Source organism: Uranotaenia lowii, chromosome 3 (assembly GCF_029784155.1).
Source record: "Uranotaenia lowii strain MFRU-FL chromosome 3, ASM2978415v1, whole genome shotgun sequence".
NCBI classification, from domain to species: domain Eukaryota; kingdom Metazoa; phylum Arthropoda; class Insecta; order Diptera; family Culicidae; genus Uranotaenia; species Uranotaenia lowii.
The window spans coordinates 239,997,160-240,023,398 of record NC_073693.1 but is presented as its reverse complement, the minus strand read 5'-3'; the positions used below and the strand labels follow the sequence as shown (position 1 = coordinate 240,023,398).

The window sequence follows — 26,239 nt, the reverse complement described above, 5'->3', positions numbered from 1 at the left end:
ATTTTCTCTCTAATGAAGAATGTGGTTTCCAGTAAAAACGCTAAATGTACAAAAGAATCATATTTCATCTTCTGTAGGACACTCATCATTGAGCCAAAAAAAGATGGCTACTTAATTCAAATTTTCATCGCCCATATGGTTTGATGAATTCGTAATTCTCAAAGATTATAAATCGAATTTAACTGGTGAAATTTCGAAGCCATAGAAGTTTTTACGCTTATCTGTACTATATGTTAAATTCTTATATTAATATTAAATTATTAAATTAATTAACGCTAAAAAAGTTCATTATTAAAAATTAATGTGTCTAAGCTTCACATTTATTAAAAGTTTATCCTTTTTTTCTACTATTCAGAAGAAATAGTTTTTCTCGACAAATTTTTCAACGACATCTTTCTTAACTGACTCAAAAATCACGATTTTTAGAAATTCTCAACAATAGCCCGCATTTTCCTGACTGGCCAGCACGGAAATGACTACGTAATATGAAATGTAATGCATCCAAGACAGTTTTTGTCATAATGGAATGAACTTACTTTAGAATTCAAAAGTTTTATTGATGGGAAAACGAATCATTCATAATTTTCCCGCATGTCCACGGTGGGGGGATAAGGAGGTCAAAAATCGCACTTGGTATCTGAATGGAAGCTTTTTATTTGTAAATTCTTTATTTGAAACTCACCCTCGTCCCATTTGCGCAGCCAGTTGACAAGAGAGTTTCTTCGAACCAAAAAGTAAAATTCGTTGAAGACGATTTCACGTTGATACGTGTCGCCTTCCATCGCCCCCACCGAACGGGTGCCTTAAATTACTAAAGACCCTTTTAATGTGAAGCTTTATTTATCTAGCCATAAAAAATTTTTTGATATTAATGTGGACAAGGATCCTGTCAACCAAAGGTCAGCGTTACAAAATTTCACGTTTTATGTCCACGTGGTTTCTTAACAGTCTTTAAAGGGTTCGATGAAGAAAAATATGTACAGGTAATTGCAGGCCCCTCGGTTTGTTTTGCTTTTCATTTTCTTTTGCACCATCGCGACGCCGATCGACGCCAAGCACACGCTAAAAGTAGGGTACTACTCATATGCTCAGTCATCCTCCCAAATCAAAAACTCAAAAACGATACCATGTAAAAACGTCATTGTATCGGAATTCGAGATGAGAAATAATATTTCGGTATCGAATTTTGAATACGGCGAATGCGCAAACATCACTGTTTCGAGAAAAACGCGTTCAAAGTTTGACAGCTCCGTAAGCTCCCAGCAAAAATTTTATTTTGTTTTCTCTGTTTCTCGAAAACCAAATATCCTTCAGTTAACGCTGTGCAAGTGCACTCAAAATGTAGAGCTCTTAACGTATTTTATCACCCAGCTGATAACTCCATTTAATTACATTTGGCGCATTCGCGCTTTTCAAAATTCACCACTGATTTTTTTAAATAAATCATTCATAAAAATCGTCACAAAGAGAAAAGATAAGGGGAATAAGATTAGAAGGACGATCATTGTTTTTTCAGTTGATTTTTACGGTTCAGTTATGATTCGCTCGTCTTGTTCCTACCGGATTCGCTGCGAACAATCGTTTGCTGGACAGTCGTCCGGCATACTCGCAACATGTCCTGCCCAGCGTATCCGTAGTTTTTTTTTTTTTTTAATGAGGAACTCATTCTTAATTTCGGATGAAACAGCTTTTATTCAGATAGAGGGGTTATGTTCTCACATCTGGTTACCGAGAACTGCAGAGTGTAATCGCGACGTTTCGTTTGTTTTGTTTTGCTCACGTTTGCGGCTTGATCAGCTGTTTTAGAGCATTAAGGAAGAGGGCCTAAATTGGCTCATAAATACACCCTGATGTTGAAAGTTTGTTGTTCTAATCCAAAGATTTTTTAATTATTTATGTGTCTAAATTTAAAAATTCATTATTAATTGGTTCTAAATCAATTAAATTGAGTTCTCAACAAACAGTTTGGCATGTTCTGAATCGTCGGATGGCATTTTTGACAGTTCACTCACACCGATATGCTGTGGCACTACTACCAAGATAAAAAATGAAAGAAATTAACTCGCAGATGTGGAATGGCGAACAGTATAAATTTGAACTTCGACGATGCAGGATTTCTCTGAAAAATCAATTTTCCCCCTGGGTTGTGCAGTGATAGTGACAGTGTTGTGTGTGTTTCTAGTGAATGGCCTGCTGAATCTGCCTGTGCTTATCAGCAATTTTTTGTGTGCATTGGCCGAAGTGCTGAAGTGGGGTGGCCTTGAGCAAGTGAGCCGTGGAAAACCGACTGTGAAGCTAAAGCTGAAAACGGGAAAAGGATAATCCGCCGGAATTGGGTCGATGTTTGTTTGAATAATGGTGCCCTGTTTATAGGATCTAGAACGCTAGAGCTGTATCTTTGCGGTAAAAATGGAAGAACATCGAGTGTTCCCCCATAAGATTTCTATGTGATGCGGTCGGAACCACAACCGGAAGTAGCTGTCCAACATCATTTGAGGAAAATTGAAAGGTGTAGAAAACAGAGGTAAGCCGAGAATTAATTTACGGGATAGCATGTTTATTGGGTAGATGACGCCCAATGAGTGCGTGTACATTTTTCAATCGTCATATTTTTTTCTGTTTCCACCAACATTCATTTTGAGACGATGAAATATTACTCGTCTGGTATTCTGTTGGAGTGTCATATTTACCCTAGCACTCCTCTCGCGGTTTCGAAACTTCGAGTGGGCTAAATATAGAACGTAATCGAAGGAAAATGGCAGCTCTAGATGCAGCGCGGCCCAGTCAACCAGTCGAATTAGGTAAGGCCAAACAGGCCAATGCTGTCCAGCAGTAGGAGAATTCTATTTAGAATACCTACCTTAGAGTTCACATTAAATGGCTGATTTTTCACACAATCATATTCGTGTCGTATCTATCATTGCGCGAATGAATGAATGAATGAATGGAGTGCAGGAGGAAAACTTCCAACATCACTTCCATTCATTGTGTGTGCGGGACGTCAAATTCGACGGCACGCTGCATACATCTGTGTTCCGTTTTCGCGTCAGCTTGCGATGCACACACCAATACTTATTCCTATAACTGGCAGGGCTCTGAGCCGGTCGGCTACACTGGTATTATTATCGCGCCAGCACTAAATTTTAATTCGGAAGTCCGGACTTTCGACTTCCGACAAAGAAAAGTGAAGTACCTACTAGATTGGAAGTTTGTGTTTTGCTGCCAGTTCACCAGCGATATTTCTAAAATTTTCATTTAACACTAGAAAGACCGCACCAGTCAAAATGACTGGTTGGACACTTTGTTTGTTGAATATCTTTTGCATACTTCGCTTTAAAAATTTGCAAAAAATACGACTTTTCAAGAATTTTGAATCTCTACAAAACTGTGTATTTTTTATTTCACTAAAGTCTGCTTCATTTAATATTGGAACAAATTCTTTTGCTCATTGTGGCGCTTCTAGTGGACGGATTTGGAAACTTTTTTCACCCACGTGTCGGGAAATTCATTACCTTTCACCATGTATTTATGTCATAACACCAAACGATAGCATTTTGTAAACAACCGCCATGGAAGCCGAACGGAGAGATCAAATTGTGCACAGTTTTCTTACGAGTACGAGTACGAGAATTTCTTCGAAACAGCAATGAATAACTTTTTTAATTTTTTTTATGAAAGAGTAAAGAAAATGTTACATTTGTATGAAAAACAAATTATGAATTCGTTAATAAATGACTGAACTACACGCAATTGTTTGTGTTCCAATATTAAATGAAGCAGACTTTACATCCGTCGAACTTGGTCAGCACTTGCTCGTACAGCTTTCGAGCACGGATTCTGGCCACATTGTTCTGCTTCAGCGTCCGATTTGGCTGTTTGCTGGCTCGGAATGACCTTATTCCTTCCCGGAGACGAATTCGTCGCACCGTACTGTGAGCGGCCTGGAACTTATTGGCCAAATCGCGGTCCGAAAGATTGGGACTCCTCTTGACGGCCTTGATGACTTTCCCACGCAGTTTCCGGTCGACAGTTCCACTCCGACGCTTCGAATGCGGCTTCCGAGCCGTCGTCAATGTTTCCTTGTACTGCTTGATAACACGCCATACGGTATTTCTGGGCATTTTAAGCTGTTTAGCTAGCTTCGATGCCGACAACAATGGATTTTCAAAAAAACTGTGCACAATTTGATCTCTCCGTTCGGCTTCCATGGCGGTTGTTTACAAAATGCTATCGTTTGGTGTTATGACATAAATACATGGTGAAAGGTAATGAATTTCCCGACACGTGGGTGAAAAAAGTTTCCAAATCCGTTCACTAGGAGCGCCACAATGAGCAAAAGAATTTGTTCCAATATTAAATGAAGCAGACTTTAGCTCTTTTAGTAAGCGAGAAAAATTTCGCCATGGACACTCGGACCGTGACCAGTCAAAATGACTGGTAAAATTCACAACCCTATAACTCAAACAAAATAAAAAATTTTCGCTTGCTTTTAGTTTCATTTGCAAGCTACATTCAAGACAATGATTCCTGGTTGATTTATGGTGGGCAGAAGTGTGTCATTCGTTATGAAATTATTGATTTTCGATGCGAAGTCGTGAAGATTTGAAGAAAAAGTTATCGGATTGGCCGCTGTGTGGCGCTTCAAGCACTTGACTCCCAATTTTTTTGGTCTGTTTTGTTGCGCAACTATAATCGAACTTTCTGTCAAAATTTGGCGAAATTTCATCAAGATTTGTAAAAGTTATGTTAGATTTAATACATGTCCATTCGAGTAATCGAGTAGTTTTAGGTGATAAATATGTTTTATACTAAACTAGAATGAGTGTATTATAATGAATTGAGTATTTATTTATTCAAATTTGAAGACGTCAGCGATGAAACTGAATAATTAAAATGATATTTCAACGTGGGTGCACGATATATTCTTATATGTTGGTTATCCACCATGGGTGCACGGATTCACCGCAGTTTCTGCCCAAGTAGATTATTAGGCTCGACAAATTTCCAATGCAAGTTCACTTACAGGTATTCCACACCCGTGTATATACCTGGCCAGCTGGCAACTGATTGAACATTCTTATTATAAGAGGAAACACATCTTACCTGTCGGCAAATTATGGGGTTTGAACCTGGCATACCTATACCAGACTCGCGCCAGCCTATCTGATAGACCACATCGGATGCGGATATTTCAACATGGGTGCACGGAATGGCTGCAAATTCACCGTTGTAAATTATATAGAGTGAAATAGTTTTCAACTTGCTTCAGAACACAACATAATTTTGAGTTAGACATGATAGGTATTTGAAATACAATATTTGTCAATTTAAAAACTTTTAAGGAAAAACAAATCAACGTGTACATTACACAATGTTGATTCATTATTTTTATTTTCACTGTTTTCCGCCGCACGACATAACTTGATGCATATAATCCCTAAAACTCACTCGGTCCATGGTAAGCGTTTTCCAATTTCTTGGATGTTGATCAGATCTTATCAGATAAATGTACGATTGCAAAAACCTGTTTTGTAATAAAAAATAAATAAATTTATTATTTCAAGATAAAATTGAAATATTTCTTTTCCAGGAATGAAAAAACGGAACTTAAAATAAAAATCGTTATTTAAATCATTATGTCTGAACATGAAAGACATGGTTTCGACTTTGGTTTAGTTAAGATTTATAAAAATGCTTTTTAAAAATTTGCAAAAAGCCCAATATTTGATTAAAACGCGGTGAATCCGTACACCCATAGTGAAAAACCATGTATATAACACATTTGAATCTATAAAAGTCTTAATTCTTTACCTTTAGCATGCAAAAAAAAAAGATTTTGGATGAACAGCGGTGAATCCGTGCACCCATGGTAAATTGCTCTATTTATAGAAAAAATATGCTTCAAAACCTACAATATCAGGTATAATTTATAGGCAATGTGTTGAAAAATTTCAGAGCGATGGATGCTAGAAAATATCTACTAAAACAAAATTGAAGTGAAACCGTGCACCCATGGTTAATATCCATAGCCGTCTAACATGATTTTATAATTAGATTGATAATGTGTTTTAATTTTTTGGTTTTTATTTGAAATATTCATTTTATGACATACACGCATTCGTCAACTATGCCAAAATGAGGTGATTCCGTGCACCCATGGTGAAAAAATATTTCCATTTTATAACAAAAAAGTTATCGAATAAATAACAAAACAATTTCAAAAGAAAAAAGTTTAAAATATTATGATAGAAAAAATTTCTCCTTTACCAGTCATTTTGACTGGTCACGGTCCGAATAGGTATATTCAATTTGCCGGTCCTTCTAGTGTTAAATGAACAATATTGGCTTCTGTTCAAGCTTATGCAGAAGTAAACTGAACACTTTATTTCACTGTGAATATTCTCAAACAGAACATCCTAATTTAACCGGATGAATTTGTAATTATTGACAGTATTGTTGACTGCTGTAGTATTCAACTAAATCTAGAGTTTGTTTTGATTAAGTCGTATGAGCCACATGACGTGTTTCGAGAAAATCGATGTTGAAGTTTCGTAACACATTTTTTATTCTAGTATTTAAAGTATAGTTCAGAAAGATCTACAAATTTAGTATGCGATACAAAATCAAGTGAGAAATATGCTACTGTATTCGTTATGAGCATCAGTTTAATTGTTTGAGCAAACGGGCACTTGCGACCATTTGCATTACACATCTGGCGCTAACGTCGTTTAGCATTTTTTTAAATTTTATCCAAAAACTTGATTCTATTTGTAATTTACTTCGCAATTTCCTGTTCAGATACCGAATTTAATGCTAGCGGTAGCAGGAAGCAGCAGTGACATGTGGGAGTGCCCGCTCAGAGGCTTGCGGAATCGGGCTACTTTAGACTGTCCTTAAGGAAGCATTCTCGAACGTTGATTGTTCATCGCTAGTTACTATCTGGTGCCTCCGCTAAACCCAGGGAGTGCGGAAACACACCAAAGGTCATAACTTATTTTTGCTGCCTCTGTAGTGAAAAAATGTAAGGTAAACATTTGCTCAGCCTAAAAGTAATGTTTATTCAACTTACCAGCAATAAATTGGAAACATTGTTTGCACTGATAAAGCAAAGAACAACTCTTATGAATGATTCCCGATTGCTACTTTTAATTTTTCGGCTCTTGATTCTGCACTTTCCGCGAAAATGCAAAAGGACCCATAAACCAACTTGCCGAACTGTTATTTTGGGACCTTTTGCATTCACGACAATGCAAGGCAACGCAAAAGGACGTTAAAACCAAATCGCACTCAAAAATAAGAAAGTCGTTATACGTCTTAAATTCTAATCTTAATATTCAAGTTATTTATTGACTGAATGAAACCAAATTTTTATCTAACATAGAATACGTGTTTATCAATCGTTTGCAGTCAATAACATAATTTTTGTTTATAATGGTTCTTACGACCTAATCAAAACAAACTCTAGAAATAGCCATTCGACCTCAGATACAATTCCATTCTAGAAAATACTAAAATGAGATCCTCGCTGGCGAATCTCTGCGTAACTCTTAATAAAAGAATCAGGTCTTCTAATCCTGACTTGCAATCAAACAAGACGTGTGTCCTTTATTTTATTTTTATTAGAAGAAACCCAAGTTAACAATAATGTATAAATATAATATGTTAAACTATTACTCCTTTGAATTTTTACCGGTTACGTCAACTGCTAAGGCAAGATTGACCCCAAGCAAATGGAATGTTCCGAAAATCAATCAAAACAAACACTCAGAGCAACTGCATGCAACGGTACGGGCGTAAATATTGGTTTTAGGTGTAAAAATTTAAAACGGATACTTTTATTGCATCAAACTCTCAATAATTGAAAAGAATAAATTCATTTTATTAGAAAAATAGCACAAGTTTTGAGTTGAACGGATAGATTTTCTAAAAAATTATTCTACGAATGTTCTACGACAGTACCGTAATCTTAATTATTTTATCAGGATTTTATGAACTTCAAAGACATAACACAGCGAGGAAAAAAGTCAATTGAAACAAAAAAAAAACATATTTCGTTTAAGAGTATTTTTAACAGGTGAATGTTATTTCTCATAGTGAGTGAAGAACATTTGAGTACGCTGGTCAACTGATAGTATGGGTTCGATTCCCATTTCGGTACTGGGTGTTGAATATTAAACTTAAGTTGTCCACGTCATTTATTTAATCTGTAAAGCGATTATTTATATCTTTTTTGACAACACGATTGCTGTATCTTCAGTTGCGAATTGCAAACAGGAACATTAATTGAAAATTAGTTATTTCTTTCTTTTAAATTTATTTGATCATAGGGATTTTAACTTCTATGGGGTCATTCATCGCTCAGTCCAATGATCAGTATTCGGAACACTGGCCCTAAGTCTCCTTTTTTATTCCAATGATACCAAATTTTGGTATTATACCTTGGCAGCCAAAACTAGCGCAACATTAGCTGATATGAATAAAGCTCTAGTAATTGCTTTTGCTATTTTCGAGCAGTTTTGTGAGTCAAATACTTCGAATGGCATGCATATTTTTTATTCGGAGCTGGTTGAAAGTAAATGTTTTACTCTGCTTTTTCATAACTAGTTGAGTAGACACTTTCAAAATTCGCCATTCAAAAGTTCGAGCAAAGTAAAAGCTATCGAAGTAATTGCTATTTTTTTATTCATACCACCTATTTTTATTTAGCGGATAGCACATTCATGCTAAATTTGCTTAATTTTAAAAATCTTAATTACACCTCGGTCTTTACAGTCTCAACATAATAGCAAAATTTGGCATTATTATGCTATCAAAACTTTCGTATATAGCAATAGCAAAACGAGGTATAATATAGAAAAAAAACATTGCATCACTGTGCTCTCCGTGTATGAAAATGTTGCTTCACAAGACTGAAAATGACTTGTGAATATCTGTTCATCGCCGCTGCCGGCAAGACTGTCCAATTTGTAAAAACGTTGTATCGAGAAAAACGGCTTTAAAAATATTTTTTAAAATGAAGTGTTAATCACCGTGAATTTATTTTATGAAATTAATATTTTATCGGCTATATCGGTGAAATTTTTATATTCTTCGAGAAAGAATATTTAATAATTTGAAAGATTATAGACGGATAGAAGATTAGATAAGGTAATTTTAATTTGAAAAATTTTCATCACAGTTGATAAACTGTCAATCCATTTCTACATGTTTCGACCCGTATCGACCCGACTTCATTGAACAGACTAAATGTGACGCAATTTTCGATCATCTAAGACCTCCCCCTCCTCCTCTCTCCCACACACAACATATTTTCTTACCTCTCTCTGCAGAAAGAGTTTCTTGTACGGGTTGAAGCGCCATGGATGTTTGGCCTATTTCCGGGTTTTTCTTAAAGAAAAACTGTAGTCTTCCCCTCGCTCTTCTGCGTGATTTTATTCTGCTACCTAAAGGGTCAATCATCGTTGATGGCTGGTACCAAGTTTCCTAAACGGTTCATGAAAATGATCATTACATTATTAAATTATTATTTAAGAGTTTAGGAATACTTACCATGGGTTCACTCGGAAACAATTTCTGAGGCAGCAGTTTCTCGTATCTGTCGAAGAACTCGTCCACAATGATATGAGTAATTGCCCGTAGCTCATATTTTTTCCAAATATGCAAACCTTTTTCAGACTTTTTTTATTAGAACCGTTGCGCTAAGGTCCTGGCGGGAGGGGTAAAGGCTACCTTCATCCCTTATTTCAGTACTAAAGCCTAAAGGTGTTTTACCTGCCTGCCGTAATTTGTTGAACCATTTCACAATAGGTTAACACAAAAAATATTTGCTCTTACCTACGCATCTGTTGATGGTCTCCTGGGACAACTTGAATTTTTCCAACAGGATCATTATTTCCGTTTTAATGATTTATACCGACTGGCTCTGTGTCTTCGAAGATTTCTTCAAAGATCACTTCCGAATAACTTTGATCAGCAAACACCTCTTGCGACAACATTTTGATGTTTGTACTTGCATTTTTTTTTGCCACTTCCAACACTGATCAATTCCCGGTAAAAAACTTTGTTTCAAACAACAATGTCATAGACCATATAGAAAATTCTATTCGCGACTTTATCAACGTTGCAGTTGGCGGATCGTTATTGAAAAACTTATCCGGTACAACTGTGTTCGATGTTTACTCTTGGGCTCGAACTCGCGGACATCGGCTACAACAGACTTGCCAACTGAGCTATATCACAAGCCCATATAGAAAATTCTTTTGATTCTTTTTGATTTTGAAACTGTAAAGCGGGCCACAGACTACACAACATTCGTACAAATGCGATGAAATTCTGTCGCTGTGAATACGATTTGCATCTTGTATGACACTGCTTGAATGACCGCACAAACCGTTTGAGTGTCGGTCGGGATCGGGATTTCCCAAATGTAAACGCTTTTTCGGAGGGGGAGGAGGGGGCAAAAATCTCTTTTTTTGTTTTTTTTTTTCAGTATTACGCAATCAATTGGATACAATAAAGTTGTTTTTGACATTTCTTACGCACACTTGCTGAGCGTGTACAGATGAGGCGGGAAAATTAACCTCAAAAACTCTCGGTACAAAAAACGGGCAGCCGGTCGACTTACATAGTCGATTTTGAGGTTGATTGTCCCAAAATTGAAAAGTGTTGGTGAAACAACCAGCAATATCTCGAACACTACCAGTGGCAAATAGGACTATGACCTAGGATTTTTCTATGTATCGTGTGATCAACATATTTTTGCAAAGTTTTACGGAAAGTTTAACAGAACTTCTAGGCGCTTTCAATGGAACTTCTTTCAAGAAGGTCGATAACGTTCGCGTAACATTCCAAAACGCACCATTATGATATTTGAAGGTGTTTTAAAGAACCTATATGGGAAATCTAAGCGACATGTCAAAAATGTTTTTCAAGAAGGTCGATAACGTTCGCGTAACATTCTAAAGCGCACCATTAAGATACTTGAAGGTGTTTTAAAGAACCTATATGGGAATTCTAAGCGACATGTCAAAAATGTTTTTCAAGAAGGTCAATAACTTTCGCGTAACATTCTAAAGCGCACCATTAAGATACTTGAAGGTGTTTTAAAGAACCTATATGGGAATTCCAAGCGACATGTCAAAACTGTCTGTCAATTTCTTGTCATGGTATTTGTTTTGTTTATATCTGTACTGATATTTACAAATGGAATTCAAGATTTTTTCGAATTTTTCTTATAAATGTTAAATAAGATATTCGAATAAATTTTTGATAATGCGAATTTTTGTTATGATTCATATTGTGTACTGAAAGTCCTTTGAACGAAATAAGGTACCTTCTATTGACCAACTCATTCAATCATCTCAAATGACATTAAGTTTAAATACTAATCATTACAGTGGCAATTAGCTATTGCTCGATTGATCGAGAGGCTGGTGAGTTTCATTGCAACCTAGAGAGCAGCGGTTCAATTCTCTAGGCGTGTAAGCAGCTTTTGTAATCAAAACAATATGATTAAAATCAATGAGATAGACCATGATAGACCGGCAACCTAGCAATCTGACATGTGGTTGTCAGAGCAATCTGTCAATTGGATTTTTTTTTCGGCGCGTAGAAGTTTCTTGACATTCTCTTAGAAGCTGAATAGCGTTCTCTACAGCCCCCTAAACGAACTTGAAAGTAGCTTTAAGAACTTAAATTTTGGGCTGATTAGCATTCTCTTCAGACACAAACGAGAGCTGATTAAGCTTCTATGGAACCTTTTTAAGGGAATTCTGGTTGCTTGAGCTGATACCAGTCTCATCTTCGAAATTTTAAACGGATTTTGGGACTATCATGGTTTTCCCAATTAGCACGGATTTCGAGAAAACACTGTTTCCGTAGAAATAATTCTTGTCATAAGTGTCTGCTGAGGATCATCAAATATTGGCAGTAAATTAAAATGACCGAAAGATTAAAATATGTTTCATTAAATAACTGGAACCAAAACGGCGTCATATAATCCATCCATACCACAGAGATCTGACGTACAAGCTCGAACAAAAAATCTTCAAAAAAGTGTGTAAAATTTTAAAATGCTGACATCCAAAAAATACGTTAAAAATAGATCTGCAACAGTGTCATCTATTGCGCCGTTCAAAAGTTACAAATCAAATTTTCAAGAGCCAGTTTTCGATAAGGCTTCTTATCGTATATGAACACATTAATAATTAAACTATTGCTGCTCTAAAATAGAAGGGTTCAATTTTTTGCAAAATAAATGCAATTAGAGTTACTTTTTATTAGACAGGATTTCACTCCCTTTATTTTTGCACTACTGCCTCACTAACAGTTTTGGGATAAATTTTTGCACTTCTTGGACGTTTATCGTCAGAGGACGAATCATTTATATCCAGTCAATTAGGTACATTCTTTAAGGTCTGTCTTACCTATTAGAACCAATTTTAGACATCTCGAAGCGGGATACTTTCGAGAATCACTTTTGCATCCCATTGTTCAAAATTTAGTACTTTCTAGTTTGAAGGAAGAGGGATCAAATTTTTTAGATATTTTTCCATTATGCAACGTGACGAAAATTTTACGAAACTTCAAAAACGATTTTCTTGAAACATGCCAAACAGTTCATACGGCCTGTTCAAAACTGACCAAAATTTTGTTTTTTGTCTCAGTTTGATTTTGACACTTCCCTTTGGTGTGTTTGGAGACATCTGGTGGCGCAGCCAAAAAACAAAGATTGGGTCAAAACCAAGGTGGGTATATATTCAGGAGGTGTTACCGAATATCGAATTCCCGATTCAGTCATTTTGGCTATGTAGGCTATGCAACTATGCGGAACTCATGAAGTTTGTTTACCAACAAACCACCGAAAAGCTGAGCAAAAAATAAACAAACTCATTGAGAGCCCCGCTCACTCCTCGCCTACTTACTGTGAAAGTCGGAGAACCTAGTGTATCAAAAGACCTTGGTCAAAACGGTCAAAACGGTCGTTGAATATTTTACACAAGTTTCGTGGGCTAGCTTGTACGTCTGTTCTCTGTGTCCATACTAACCTTCGATTGATTTTCAACTTGTTTTATTTATTACCAAACAAATTTGTTCTCTTTATAAATTGTATCAAAGCATCTAGCTGCGATTAATTAACGGAATTTGTTGAGTAGCTTGTTAACTCACTGACTTCAGTGATTACCTATATACATGTATTTACTCACTATTTGAAAGTTTTTTTTCATTGCTGTGTCACAGCTGTAGGGAAAAAGTTCTATCATACCGTTTGGCTCACAAAAGCTCGACATCTTTCCGCCGCCCCAGTCCCTTCGCCTTGTCAATTTAAGCTATCATGCATCGCAATCTAATTTATCAAGTTGTCAGAATGGATGACCGGGATAATTACGTACACACTATACAATGCAAACTATGAGATGATACCAATTTACACAGGCCACTGAACCGCGCGTTGCTGATGACAATAGGAGATATTTTATTTCTATATCCAACTCTCTACATCATGTATACGAATATAGTTTGCGTTTGACAAGTTCTGTTCCATGATGTGCGTATTGGGCACATCATCAATTGTCCATCATTCATTTGCCCATGGTGTGTGCCGCTGGTTATTTGGTTTGTTTTATGAACACTTTTTAAAGATTATTCTCAATACATTGCACTGCCACTTCTCGCAAGCCAAGCCGACGACAAGTTGCATGTTTGAGCGGTAATTTGCTCTGTTTTAACTGAGTGTTTATGAGTCGTCGCTTAATTGCATTTTCTCATGTATGTTGGCGATGAATTAAATATATAGTTCATCAGAGCTGAGTCAATTATTGGAAGATTCAATCTAATTATTATGAAGGTTATATTGCTTTACAAAGTGGATCGCTCACAGTTCAACGGTTGAATAGTGAAAAGGAATGAAACAAGATAACAAAGTTTTCACTTTAAAATTTCAATAATCCACTTGTTAAAAAGGCGTAAGATATTGTCAAATTTACCACGTAATCGTACCGCGTAAATAAAACATAATTGCAACATACAGCTCCTGCCATTACGATGGCGAACTTTCGTGACCGTTGTTTATTTGTAATTATTAGTTTCCAAATTTGTGCCGGTAAATAGGAAAGATGGGGTAACGATTCACCATCGACATGCGCACCAAGAGTTGATGTTTTATTTTTGAAGCCTATCTCACAAGGACCGAACACTAACCGATTTTGTTCTTGTTTGTTTCTGTTTTCCTTTTCAGTGTTGCGGTACAGTTAGGAGCAGTTTTGGGCCCGAAGCAAGTTCCACACGCTGAAAAATGACTTCCCGGTGAGTAACTTTTGATTGGCAGATGCCGAAATCTAACAACATAAACCATTGGGTGATAGAATGTCCTCTAAAGTTAACAGCAAATGGAGCATTGTGAGGGCTGAATAGCAATTTTAATTTTAAGTCTTTTTTTATCATTCACAAGTGAAATATCGCTTGAAGAGGAAGACAGCTCACGTAGCTACTTAATGTAGGGCATATACAGTTTGTTTTTATATTTCTTATCAACGAATCACCGTTCATCAATGTATGGAAGCCCGACCAACCAGTTGCGACATCGATAAACATCGTTGACGCGATTGATGATGAGATAGAAATGCTTTTGAGCTCCCGGAGCTGCAGAAATTTTCAGTTCCTGATCAATTGGTGGAAAAGATAGCCGGGATTGTCAAATTGGTAAAAAGCAAGTTCAACATCCATGAAGAATACCATCAAAAGCCTTTCGTCTGAATAGGGTAGGCAGAAGGAGTTCACTAGGTGACTCAAGATCTTAAGACTTTCAAAAAGCGTCCTCGGATGAGGAACGGTCCTCCCTGACTCGAACACAGGTTTAGTTGCGATATAACTGGTTAGCTAACGTAATCCTGGGTACCCCGTGTTGTAGGAAGCACTTAGGGGCTGTTCACTAATTACGTAAGCACATAGGGGGGGTGGGGGGGTTTCACATTTGCTTACGATCTCTTACTAGGGGGGCAGGGGGGGTTTCCAAAAATCTTACGTAAGAAATGTTACATTAAAAATTCATTACTCAGGTTTTTTTACTCTCTACCAATTTGTTGGTTAATTTTGCTGTTATGTTATTTATCTTTTAAAAGCTTTGAATTAATAAATATAAATTGCAGGTTTTATAAAATTTATAGAGAACCAACATGCCATCAAAAACACTAAATCACATTATCCAACTTTTTAATTATACAAACGATTTACCAAAAAAAAATCCTAAAACTTTATCGCTTACCACTGAATGAGTCTGAGCTTTTAAGTTAGTTGACAACGTGATTGTCGTTTAACATTTTTGTCCCAATTCTAGTAGTTTAGATTTTAGAATGATATTTTTTTTAAAGATTTTTATGATTTTCAAGTAAAAAACATAACAATTTTTATGGAGCCTTGTGCTAACCTGATTGATCTCGCTTTTTTAAATCGGAATTTAGATTTTATATTGTTTATTCGATTTTGGAAATGTATTGTAAATTATTGTTACCCCAAACATGCTACGTCTTGAATAATGTTTTCATTAATCGTTTATGACATTTCATGTGTTGTTTTGTATAGATTGTGCTTTTCAAATGCAGTTTTTTTTTAAATTTTACTTAAAAAGTGCTCTGCTGTGAAGCATTTATGTCACATTTTTAATATTTTCAAGTTTTATAAAAAAAAACGTGTCAATTTCTCAAAGAAAAAAAAACGTAAGATCTTACAAGGGGGGGAGGGGGGGTTTTGAAAAATCTTACTTTGTCTTACCAGGGGGGGAGGGGGGGTTGAAAATTTCCAAAATCGTGCTTACGTAATTAGTGAACGGCCCCTTAGGGCAGAAGGAGAGATTTGTTCTGCTTGGAGGAAAAACTTGGAATACTTTATTTTCTATCTTAAAATCGTATTTATAGTAAAACCATCCCTATGGTTACATATATAATTGTTTTTCAATTATGTGTATGTTGTTATTTGTCCCATCGATTGCTACGATGAAACTAATCTCAACACTCCTCCTCAACATACACATTCGCAGTCTTCTTACTGCCTTCGGCGGCTCCTCTTGAAGATGGGGCTGCTCCTCTTCAACGCAGGCACCGGACCTCATTCATCGCCTTCATTGCACGAGGCTTTCGCCCCTGTTGCATCTCGACGACCTTATTTCTGGCTTCCGGCACGACGATCTACCAGTGGCACCAGCCCGTCGATCTTCCATGATTCCTGGCTCGACGATCTCCAACTGGCCTCCATGTACGACGACCTTCCAATTGGCTCCTGGTCTGACGCCCTTTCATGATCCCTGATCCGAAGATCTCCATCTGGCTCTATCCGACGACCTCCATCTGCCTGGTCTCGACTCCCTTGCTGCGGCTCGAAGCTTTCTCCTTCGCCTCTACGCCTTTTCTGAGGCCTGCGTCTCCCAGTGGTTCCAGCCCGACAAGCTCCACTTGGCTTTTCAGTCCATGCCACCGGCTTGGCGACTTCTGCGGTACCCCGCTCGCAAGTCCAGCAGTGACTCCTGGTTCGACGACCACCACCTGGACCTGGACTTGACGACGTTCCATGATATCGGCCCGCCAACCATCCACGGCTTTCGGTACGCTCTCAGCCCATCGACATTCCATGGCACGGGTCCAACGACCTCACCAATAGCACGGCGCCCTTCCGCTGGCTCCCGACTCGCCGACCTTCCATGGCACCTGTCCGACGACCTCCCGTATTTCCTGACTTGTCGACCTCCACCTGGCTTTCCGATTTGATGATTTTACAGTTGGCTCCTGGTCCGACAACCTTCCACGGTCTCCGACTCGTCGGCCTTCTAGTGGCCCTAGCTCAACGACCTCCATATGGCTCTGCACCGACGACCTTCCAGTGGCTCTGGTTCCTGCCTCGATAACCTCCCAATGGTTCCTGGTTCGTTGTCCTTCCGGGCTTCGGCTCGTTGCCCTTCCATCGGCACTGACACTTCTTGCCACTGTTGATTCCGCTTTTTCTCCTTTCCACTAGTGCTGGGCCCATAATCTGTTGTAGGAAGCACTTTGAGCAGTGCAAAGGAGAGACTTGTTCTGCTTGGAGGTTGAACAAGTCTCTCCTTTCCACTGCCCAAGTGCTGCATCAACACCCCGCCTGCCATAAGGCGCGCTGGGGCGGTTTCATCACGAAATTACAGATCGTTCAACTGAACTTCAACCACTTGTACACAGCTCATCTGCTGTTGCGGCAGATAATAGTTGAAGAGTTGGTAGCAACTGGTCCTTCTGACAAACCGGATAACCTTCTTGAGGAAGGAATAAAGACGAATTCGTCGGTGTCTGGTGGAAAGATGTTGAGATTTGTCTCATAGTAGCAAGTAGAATCAGCAGTGGAAGGTTAACGAGCCACAACGAGGTTGTCGGACTGGTGCTATGGAAGGTCGTTGAGTCGTAGACTAAAGAAAGCCGTCGGACAGGAGCCAAGTGTCCGGAATAATTCGCGACTTGGCTTCTTCATGAGCAAAATTGTAGTCGAGGATGCGGTGATTTCTAAAGCAGCGGCTAAACTCAAAAATTCCCACTCTACAGGCCCGATCGGTTTCCATTGACTATTCTAAAACGTTTTATGCCTTTTTTCTGACTCCTGTTAGGCTCATCTTTGAAGCTTCGCTTGATAGAGCCACCTTCACTTAACATTAGTAGGAAGCTTACATGTTCCCGGTCCATAAAAAAGGGGCATATGAAGATGGCAACAACTATTGTAGAATCTCGGCTTTATGTGCGATGGCCAAACTGTTCGAATTGGTGATTCTGGATCTGGTTTATTTGCCTGTACTTACTCACTTACCTGTACTTACCGGCACATAGGGTCGTGGTAACGTGTTGACGATCCGAAGCCAGCGTCTTCACTTGGTCCCAGTCAAGACTCTCGTCGACAGTTCGTTTTGGGCGGCTAGGTTTCGCCGCCACGAGTTTCTGGGTCTGCCTCTTCTTCGATGTCCTGCTGGATTCCATTCAAGCGCCTCTCTGCAAATCTCGTTCTCATCTTTTCGCAGCATGTGCCCAATCCATCTTCAATTACGTTTCCGAATCTCGATTTCTAGCGCCCTTTGATGACACCGGCGATGTTTATTTGCCTGTGAGCGTAATTTTTCAAACGATCAGCAGGGATTCGTGCCCAAACGCTCCACGTCAACTAACCTGTTGATCTTTATCTCTTATTTTCATAAAAGTCTTGCTGCTTAGTCTCAAATCGACACCATTTATGTTGATTTGTCTACAGCATTTGACAAAGTGAACCACGAAGTTGCCAAGCTTGGCGCTAAGATTCCTGTGACCCTTTACTATGCTGGTTCCGCAGTTTCTAAATTGGACAAAAATTGACAGTTCGCAAGGGAGGCTCTCTGACTCCAACCAGTTCTCTGCCTCCTTCGGTGTGCCTCAAGGTAGTAATCTATGACCGATTATTTTCTTAATTTTTTGGCGATATGTGCTCACTCCTCCACGGTAGAAAGTTTTGAAATGGTGATGATTTTAAACTATTTTACACCATAAACGGCCAGAACGACATCGATTTCCTGCTCAATAAATTTAATCTTTTCACACACTGACGGCCTGCCTTGGATCGCAGTAAATGTCAGTCATCAATTTCTCACGAAGACGGCAGCTTTTTCCGCGGAGTACTCGAATATGCATCGTCTGTCTGATGTTCTCACTACAAGACGGATTGAGCCTATCTAGCGGCACTCCTGGCGATATGCCTTTAGACACCTTAACTGGCAAGACTCGTTTCGCTTGCCAAGCTACGAACTTCGATGCCGTCTCATGGACATAGATACTATTGAAGCCCGAAGAAATGCAACACGCGCTTCTTTCGTCACCGATCGATTGACATTGCCAATCGATTATCCCTCGTTACTCGAAGCTATTCCTGTTTGTGTGAGATCCAATGGACACAGCATCCAGGAAATTCATAGCTATATAGATGTAGTGTTCTCATCGGTGTAATGAAAAGGTTGAACCGCTTTTCCGAGCACTTCGACTTCGACGTTCCAAAGTTATTTACATAAGTGTTTTGAAAAATCTGTAGTTAGATTTAAATTTTACTTTTACTTTAATTTGAAGTCGTGATTTGCACCAATGCACATGGTCTGTTCATTAGAAATAAACAAACAAATACTGGAAGTGGAAGGTCGTTGGACTGGTGCAATTGGGAGGTAATCGGGTTAGATGAAGGTCATCGGACCGGAATCCACTGGAAGATCGTCGATCCGGAACCGACGCGAGGCGTCAGGATTCAGGAAAGGCGTCGAAGCGCACGGAAAGCTTCGGGTCGGTGGAAGGGTGTCGAGATCGGAAACCAACTGAAAGCCAATAGCCAATTAGAGGTAATGCAGCCATGAAGTATGGAAGGTCGACAGGTCGGAGCCACTGGAATATCATCGAACCGCAAGTCGGATTTCAGGGACAGGTCGCCGAGTATTTGAGCAAAGTTTCTTGTCTACCGCAACCGGAAAAAGGTTGTCGATATGAAGGCGACGACTGCAATCCGGTGCACGTCGTTGAAGGGGATAAGTCCCAACTTTAGGAGGACACGCCGGAGTCAGCTCTGGGCTTTTGAATGTGTGTATTGAAGAGGAGGCTTGAAATATGCTTACAACAAACAAACGAGTTATTGTTATTATGGTTTTCATTGTGCCTAAGGAACAGTGTAGTACAAATAGAACGTGCAGTAAGAAAGCTATTCTAAGTTCGGTCCTACGCCGTTTTATATGAAATTATTTGGCGTAATGGATATTCGGCATTATGATTTAAGGACGGCTGCGTTCTATGCTCTTAGAGCCTGCGCTTTGCTCACAACAAAACCGAGATAGTTCTGATCACCAACCTGATCTAAAAAAGTGAATCGCAGTTGGAAGTTTCGACTCTAGACGCGTAATAAACGACTTGGGTGTATTATAAAACCCATCCTAAAACTAGTTCACATCAATATTTTCAATTTGCTAATATCTTCACATTGTATCTCTCTCCTTTCAGTTTGGATCGGCTTTTTATCCTGTTGGAGTCGGGGTCGGCGGCCGTTACGCGCAAGGCTGCCGCCAAGCAGATCGGCGAAGTGCAGAGGCTTCACCCGCACGAGCTGCATAACCTGTTGAACCGGCTACAAACGTACCTGCACAGCACCAACTGGGAAACGAGAATAGCAGCATCGCAAGCGGTGCAGGCAATTCTGGAAAATGTTCCCAAATGGGAGCCCGAGGGACTAGGAGGTGGCGAAGTGGATGTCAAACAGGAACTGATCGACGACACCGACAGCAAAGGGGTACGACTGTCGTTTGATAAGTTTGACCTGGCAGCGGTTCTGCATCGAGGCGCTCGGTTGATGGGTTCCGAAGGTACGGAATTTGATACGGTCGAAGACAACGAGGTCGGTGACCCTAGAGAAAGGTGGATCAGGCAGCGTGCTTTGCTGAACGAAAAGTTAGGTCTTAGTACCGGAGTCAATATAGATGATATAGTTTCCATCGAAGATATGCAGAACCGAAGCGCACAGGTTCAAGCTATGGGCGAGAGTGAGCGGTTGATGCCGGTTCAGGAAATATTGAAACTAGAGAGTAGTGGAGGCGATGGACAACCACTGAGCTGTCGGGAGAAGAATAGGGCTCGTAGGAAGGCTCGAGAGCAGCAAAAAGCTTTCACCAATCCGATCAATGCGATTGTGTCAGGTAATTCAGGAGGAGGAAGTAACGGATCTTTGGACATGGAGCCAGACCGGAAAAGGGCAAAGCTTGAGGGGAAAGGTGACCTAGCAGGATTTAGCGAACCAGTCCCAGATCTTACGGGGTCATGGGTGGATGCTACGGAATGGCCTTTGGAATCTTTTTGTTTTAAACTGTATATGGATTTGTTCAGTCCCCGGTGGGAAACACGCCATGGATCGGCGACAGCTCTACGAGAACTTCTTAAAAGTCACTCGGATGGAGCTGGTAAGAGTATCTACATGACGAAACAGCAAATGGACCAGTATCATCAGTTATGGCTTGAAGATGCCACATTGAGATTGTTGTGCGTACTGGCACTGGATCGATTTGGAGATTTCGTTTCCGATCAAGTCGTGGCACCAGTTCGGGAAACATGTGCTCAAGTTCTGGGAACTATTTTGAAACAACTTCCGTTGGAAAAGGTTCACAAGACAGTCAGTATTTTACTAACGTTTATAAAGCAAAAGGACTGGGAAGTGCGCCATGGAGGTCTGCTGGGCATCAAATATATGTTGGTAGTAAGAGAAGATTTGGTTCAAACATTTTTGCCGGTAATAATCAACGAAGTTTTGACGGGTTTGTTTGACTCCGTTGATGACGTTGGAGCAGTGGCAGCTGATACATTGATTCCGATTGCCTCATGGCTACCGAAATTACTCTCAAAGGCACAAGTTTCCCATATCGTAAAACTATTGTGGGACCTTCTGCTGGACCAAGACGAGCTGGCTTCCGCATGTAACAGTTTCATGGGTTTGCTGGCTTCTATTCTGAGTTTACCCAATGCTTCGAGCTGGATACAGATGGAACCTATGTCGATATTGGTTCCCCGCCTTTGGCCATTTTTGAGCCATTGTACTTCTTCGGTAAGGCGATCGACTTTGCAGACACTGAAAACTCTGACCAACAGCCAGTCTTTGAACCCAGCCGAAATTCCATCAACAACTGTAAATAATGGAGTTAACGGAAAAGCTACTTCAGTTATTGTAAGCACAGCAGAAGCGCTCGCAAAGGCAGCAACCGAAGCCAACGCAATCCTTCAGGTGAACTCAACGGAAAATCTAGTGCTGAACTTTGGTGTACAAGATTGGCCTCCTGCTTTGCTTCAAGAAGCCTTGCGTCACATTTACCAGCGAGTTCTGGTGGAGCATGTGGAAGATATTCAATCGTTGGCCGAGGCCGTGTGGAACAATCTGATCATCAACGCAGAGCTTTCTGCTCTGTTACATGCTTCATGTCCATTTGTGGCTAGTTGGTTGTGTCTTGCCATGCAGCCGGTGCGCTTAGCGTTCGATCCATCTTCGTTGATTTATAGCAAACCGATACAGCCAACTCAAATGCGTGAACGCCGGCGTCAGTTTGACTCGTTTGAATCGTCCGGCAGTGGAGTACCATCAAGGCAAAAACTGTATCTTGGAGGATCGGAAACAATACCACTAGAGATTCGCGAAAGAAATGTAATACGGGCACGCATCAAATGCTCTAAAATGGTAGGGTTACTCTCCAGATACCTTGTGTTGCCAGCTCCAGGCGTTGAATATACACCCGAAATTGAAAGCCCAGTAGATTGTTATACCAAAGTGTTGTTAGGCTATCTACAGTCCCGTTCGGCATTGCAACGATTGATCGCAAGTTTAGTCATTGCATTCTGGTGTAGTAACGATGTCAGTTTACCACCAGGCCCGCCCCCACTGCAGGATAGGTTGAAAGTATGCCTAAATGAATACGTATATTATGATGAAGTTGCGATTCTGTTCACTCGGCTGCTACAGGAAAGCAGAGATTATTTAGCCACTTTGAAGCAACATAAAATCCAGTTCGTCGAATTTGAGAACGTTAAAGTTCTTAGTTTAGACCAAATTTACCAGCTGTGTACAGTGATGTCAGAGAACCTAAAAAACAAATATGGTCTGAAAACGAAAACAGCAGAAATGCTGGATGAACGACGCAGAGGACTGTTGGGAAACCACACTAGTACTTCGTTGGAGCAAAATAATCTCCATATAAGTACACAAGCATCGTTGGCCGGAGCTGTTGTTAGTTTGCACACCCTGCCGGAAAAGTTGAACCCAGTTGTTAAACCTCTAATGGAATCAATTAAAAGGGAAGAATGTGAACTGCTTCAAAAACTGTCTGCCAAATATCTAGCCCAGTTATTGGACCAAGTTACAGTACGAACTCCTTGTCCAAACAATAAGATTGTGCTGAATTTGTGCACATTGCTTAAAAGTGATATAGAGTTCACACCAAAGTTATCGATCCCAGAACGTGAAATGCGACACTATGATCCAGCAAATAACGGGGAAAACAATCCGTATCATGGAATAATCACCTTGATGAATCAACAGAAGACAAAGGAAGGAAGCAATGGTGTAGCATCGACATCTCGTGGCCCGGGCAGGCCGACATCAGTTTCTAGTGAAGCTCCAAATGCTGATGATACTGCAAACGAAAATGATGAAGTCAACCGCAAGAACGCTCGGACGCAAAGGCTCGGCGCGACACATGCTATTACTACCATATGTTCTTTTTTCAAAGCTAGTCTACCCCAGAAACTACCAGTGGTATGGCAACAAATGACGGAAAAGATCGAATCCAAAGTCGATGAACATTATATAGAACGACTTAGTCGTGAGGTGATCAATCTTGAGGAAACCACTGATTTGCTAACGTCTCTTCAACTGATTGAAGTCGCAGCCCAGCACATTGATCGGGGTCTCCACGATCAGCTATTTCAGCTACTACCTAAGCTTAGCATTTTGCTTAAACACCCACTTAAAGCTATCAGACATATGGTTGGAAGATGTTTGGCCACGCTTGCTCTGGTCAATTCTAAAGTGGTCATGACAATGGTCATCAATGATATTGTACCTATGTTATCGTCCATCGAAAACGTCATCAAGCGTCAGGGAGCAGCCGAAGCTATAGCTTGCATTGTTAGTAAACTCCACTTCGAAATAGTTCCCTTTGTAGTTCTGCTGGTAGTGCCTCTTCTAGGGCGCATGAGCGACCCAGATCAAGCAGTTAGACTAGTTTCAACTCACTGCTTCGCTACACTGATCCAACTGATGCCCCTGGATAGTATCAACTCAGATACCGGACATCTTACCGAAGATCTCAAAGATCGTAAGCTAAAGGATAAAGAATTCCTCGAGTATCTGTTTACTCCCAAAAGTATTCCTGACTTTAAAATACCTATCGAAATAAATGCGGAGTTGAGAAGTTACCAGCAGTCTGGAGTCAACTGGCTCTGGTTCCTCAACAAATATAAGCTACATGGAATTCTCTGTGACGACATGGGTCTCGGAAAGACTTTGCAGGCGATTTGCATTCTAGCCGGGGATCACCATCAACGAAGCCTCGATCCGAAGTGTTCTAAACTGCCGAGCATTGTCATCTGCCCACCTACGCTCACTGGTCATTGGGTGTACGAAGTGGAAAAATTCCTTCCAAATCACTTTCTCCGCCCGCTGCACTACGTCGGTCTTCCGGTGGATCGCGAAAGACTTCGGCATAAATTGGGAGTTTACAATCTGATTGTAGCCTCGTACGAAATCGTCCGCAAAGACATTGAGTTCTTCAGCTCCGTACATTGGAACTATTGCGTCCTTGACGAAGGTCATATTATTAAAAATGGAAAAACGAAAAGCTCTAAGGCTATCAAGCAGTTGGTGGCAAATCATAGGCTGATCCTTTCCGGTACACCGATCCAAAACAACGTGCTGGAACTGTGGTCTCTTTTCGATTTTCTCATGCCAGGATTTCTGGGCACGGAGAAGCAATTCAGCACCCGATTTTCACGTCCCATCTTGGCCAGCCGGGATCCTAAGAGTTCGGCAAAGGATCAGGAGGCAGGAGCGCTAGCAATGGAAGCCCTGCACCGTCAGGTCTTACCATTTCTACTGCGGCGTGTTAAAGAAGATGTGCTGACAGATTTGCCACCCAAAATTACTCAGGATTTGCTCTGTGAATTGAGTCCGCTTCAGGAACGCCTCTATGAGGACTTCTCTCGAACCCATCTGAACTCCGACATTCGCGAATGTTTAGAAAATATTGACGGGCAGATGGTCAGCAAGAAGACACATGTGTTCCAGGCTTTGAGGTAAGCTTATTTATTATGAGTTAGTTCATTGATCTAATATGTTCGATTTTTAATTGCTTTCCTTTTTCATAGGTATCTTCAGAATGTCTGTAACCATCCAAAGCTTGTGCTTACTCCGTCACATCCAGAGTTTCAAACTATCGTTGGAGAGTTTAGTCGTAGTGGAAACACGTTGGATGATATAGAGCACTCTGCTAAGCTACCAGCGCTTAAGTAAGTTATTCTGATTAGAGTGTAGAAATCGTTAACTGATAGTCATCATTTTCTATCCACAGACAACTTTTGCTCGACTGTGGCATCGGTACCAATGAGGACATGTCGGTGAATCAACACCGAGCGTTAATTTTCTGTCAGTTGAAGGCAATGCTGGATATCATAGAGAATGATCTACTCAAGAAGCATTTACCCGCAGTTTCCTATCTTAGACTGGATGGCAGTGTCCCTCCCAGTTTGCGTCATCAAATAGTAACCAAATTCAACGGGGATCCTAGCATTGATGTCCTGTTACTCACGACACAGGTTTGAATTACAGTCGTGGCGGGAAAAATATGAAATAGTTCTAAACATTTTCTCATTCTAGGTGGGCGGCTTAGGTTTAAATTTGACTGGAGCAGATACGGTTATCTTCGTGGAGCACGATTGGAATCCCATGAAGGACCTGCAGGCCATGGATCGTGCCCATCGAATCGGTCAAAAGAAGGTGGTCAATGTGTACCGTCTGATCACCCGTAAATCATTGGAAGAGAAAATTATGGGACTTCAAAAATTTAAACTGCTGACAGCCAATACGGTGGTCAGTGACGAGAACTCATCTATGGAAACTATGGGCACAGACCAGCTGTTGGATCTCTTCGTGTTGAACGACAATGGTCGGAAGCAAGAAAGGGGCACAGATCGAACCTCGGCCAGCCAGGGTAGCTCCAGTTCCGCGGCACCAGGTGAGACCAATGATTCGAACGGAAGCAACAGCACCTTCAAAAACGTACTGGAAAATCTACCGGAACTGTGGGACGATAAACAGTACCACGAGGAGTACGACCTATCTCAATTTTTGGAAGGACTGAAGAAAAACTAGTCCCCACGCTGACGCGCAGGTTAGCGTTTAGTACTTGGTTTTGCTATCATACATTATACAGTTATAGGTTTAGTTGCTAAGCAAACGAAATTGGAGCGTTCAAGCTCTGCCTTTTATCATCAGCTATACTAGGATTAGAAGGATAATAAATTGTTCACTTCTTGGAATATTATCATGCGCATCATCCCCCATCCTGGAAACAACGCGTTAAACAAATTTGTTTCTGGATTTTCATTAAATTATTGGCACCGAATTGAATTTTGGAGTACACATTGTTGTAGATTTTTCATTTTTCCTTAATAATAGAGGTAGGAGAATAAAATTCTTGATTGAA

At 40.2% G+C, this 26,239-nt stretch overlaps 2 protein-coding genes across 3 annotated transcripts in view; one reads left to right on the top strand and one right to left on the bottom strand.

The window, feature by feature from the left end:
- Window positions 1–26,239, bottom strand: part of LOC129751583 (organic solute transporter alpha-like protein) — a 181,635-nt gene that overhangs the window by 94,749 nt on the left and 60,647 nt on the right. The gene's annotated exons all lie outside the window — the stretch shown is intronic.
- On the top strand, window positions 1,980–26,239 carry LOC129751578 (TATA-binding protein-associated factor 172-like). Of its 2 annotated transcripts, XM_055747170.1 has the most exons (6): window positions 1,980–2,524; window positions 14,237–14,304; window positions 20,007–24,830; window positions 24,903–25,043; window positions 25,106–25,349; window positions 25,411–26,239. In XM_055747170.1, the coding sequence occupies exons 2-6, from the start codon at window positions 14,294–14,296 to the stop codon at window positions 25,903–25,905; spliced, it is 5,715 nt and encodes a 1,904-aa protein (XP_055603145.1). In that variant the 5' UTR covers window positions 1,980–2,524; window positions 14,237–14,293; the 3' UTR covers window positions 25,906–26,239. The 2 variants fall into 2 exon arrangements, with proteins under 2 accessions (XP_055603145.1, XP_055603146.1); XM_055747171.1 differs by lacking the exon at window positions 1,980–2,524 and having other exon boundaries at window positions 14,235–14,304.

Bases quoted from the DNA above. Each gene is read 5' to 3' on its own strand.
- LOC129751578 (XM_055747170.1), top strand. The intron at 24,831-24,902 runs GTAAGCTTATTT...CCTTTTTCATAG, and splicing joins CATGTGTTCCAGGCTTTGAG to GTATCTTCAGAATGTCTGTA. The intron at 25,350-25,410 runs GTTTGAATTACA...TTCTCATTCTAG, and splicing joins TCCTGTTACTCACGACACAG to GTGGGCGGCTTAGGTTTAAA.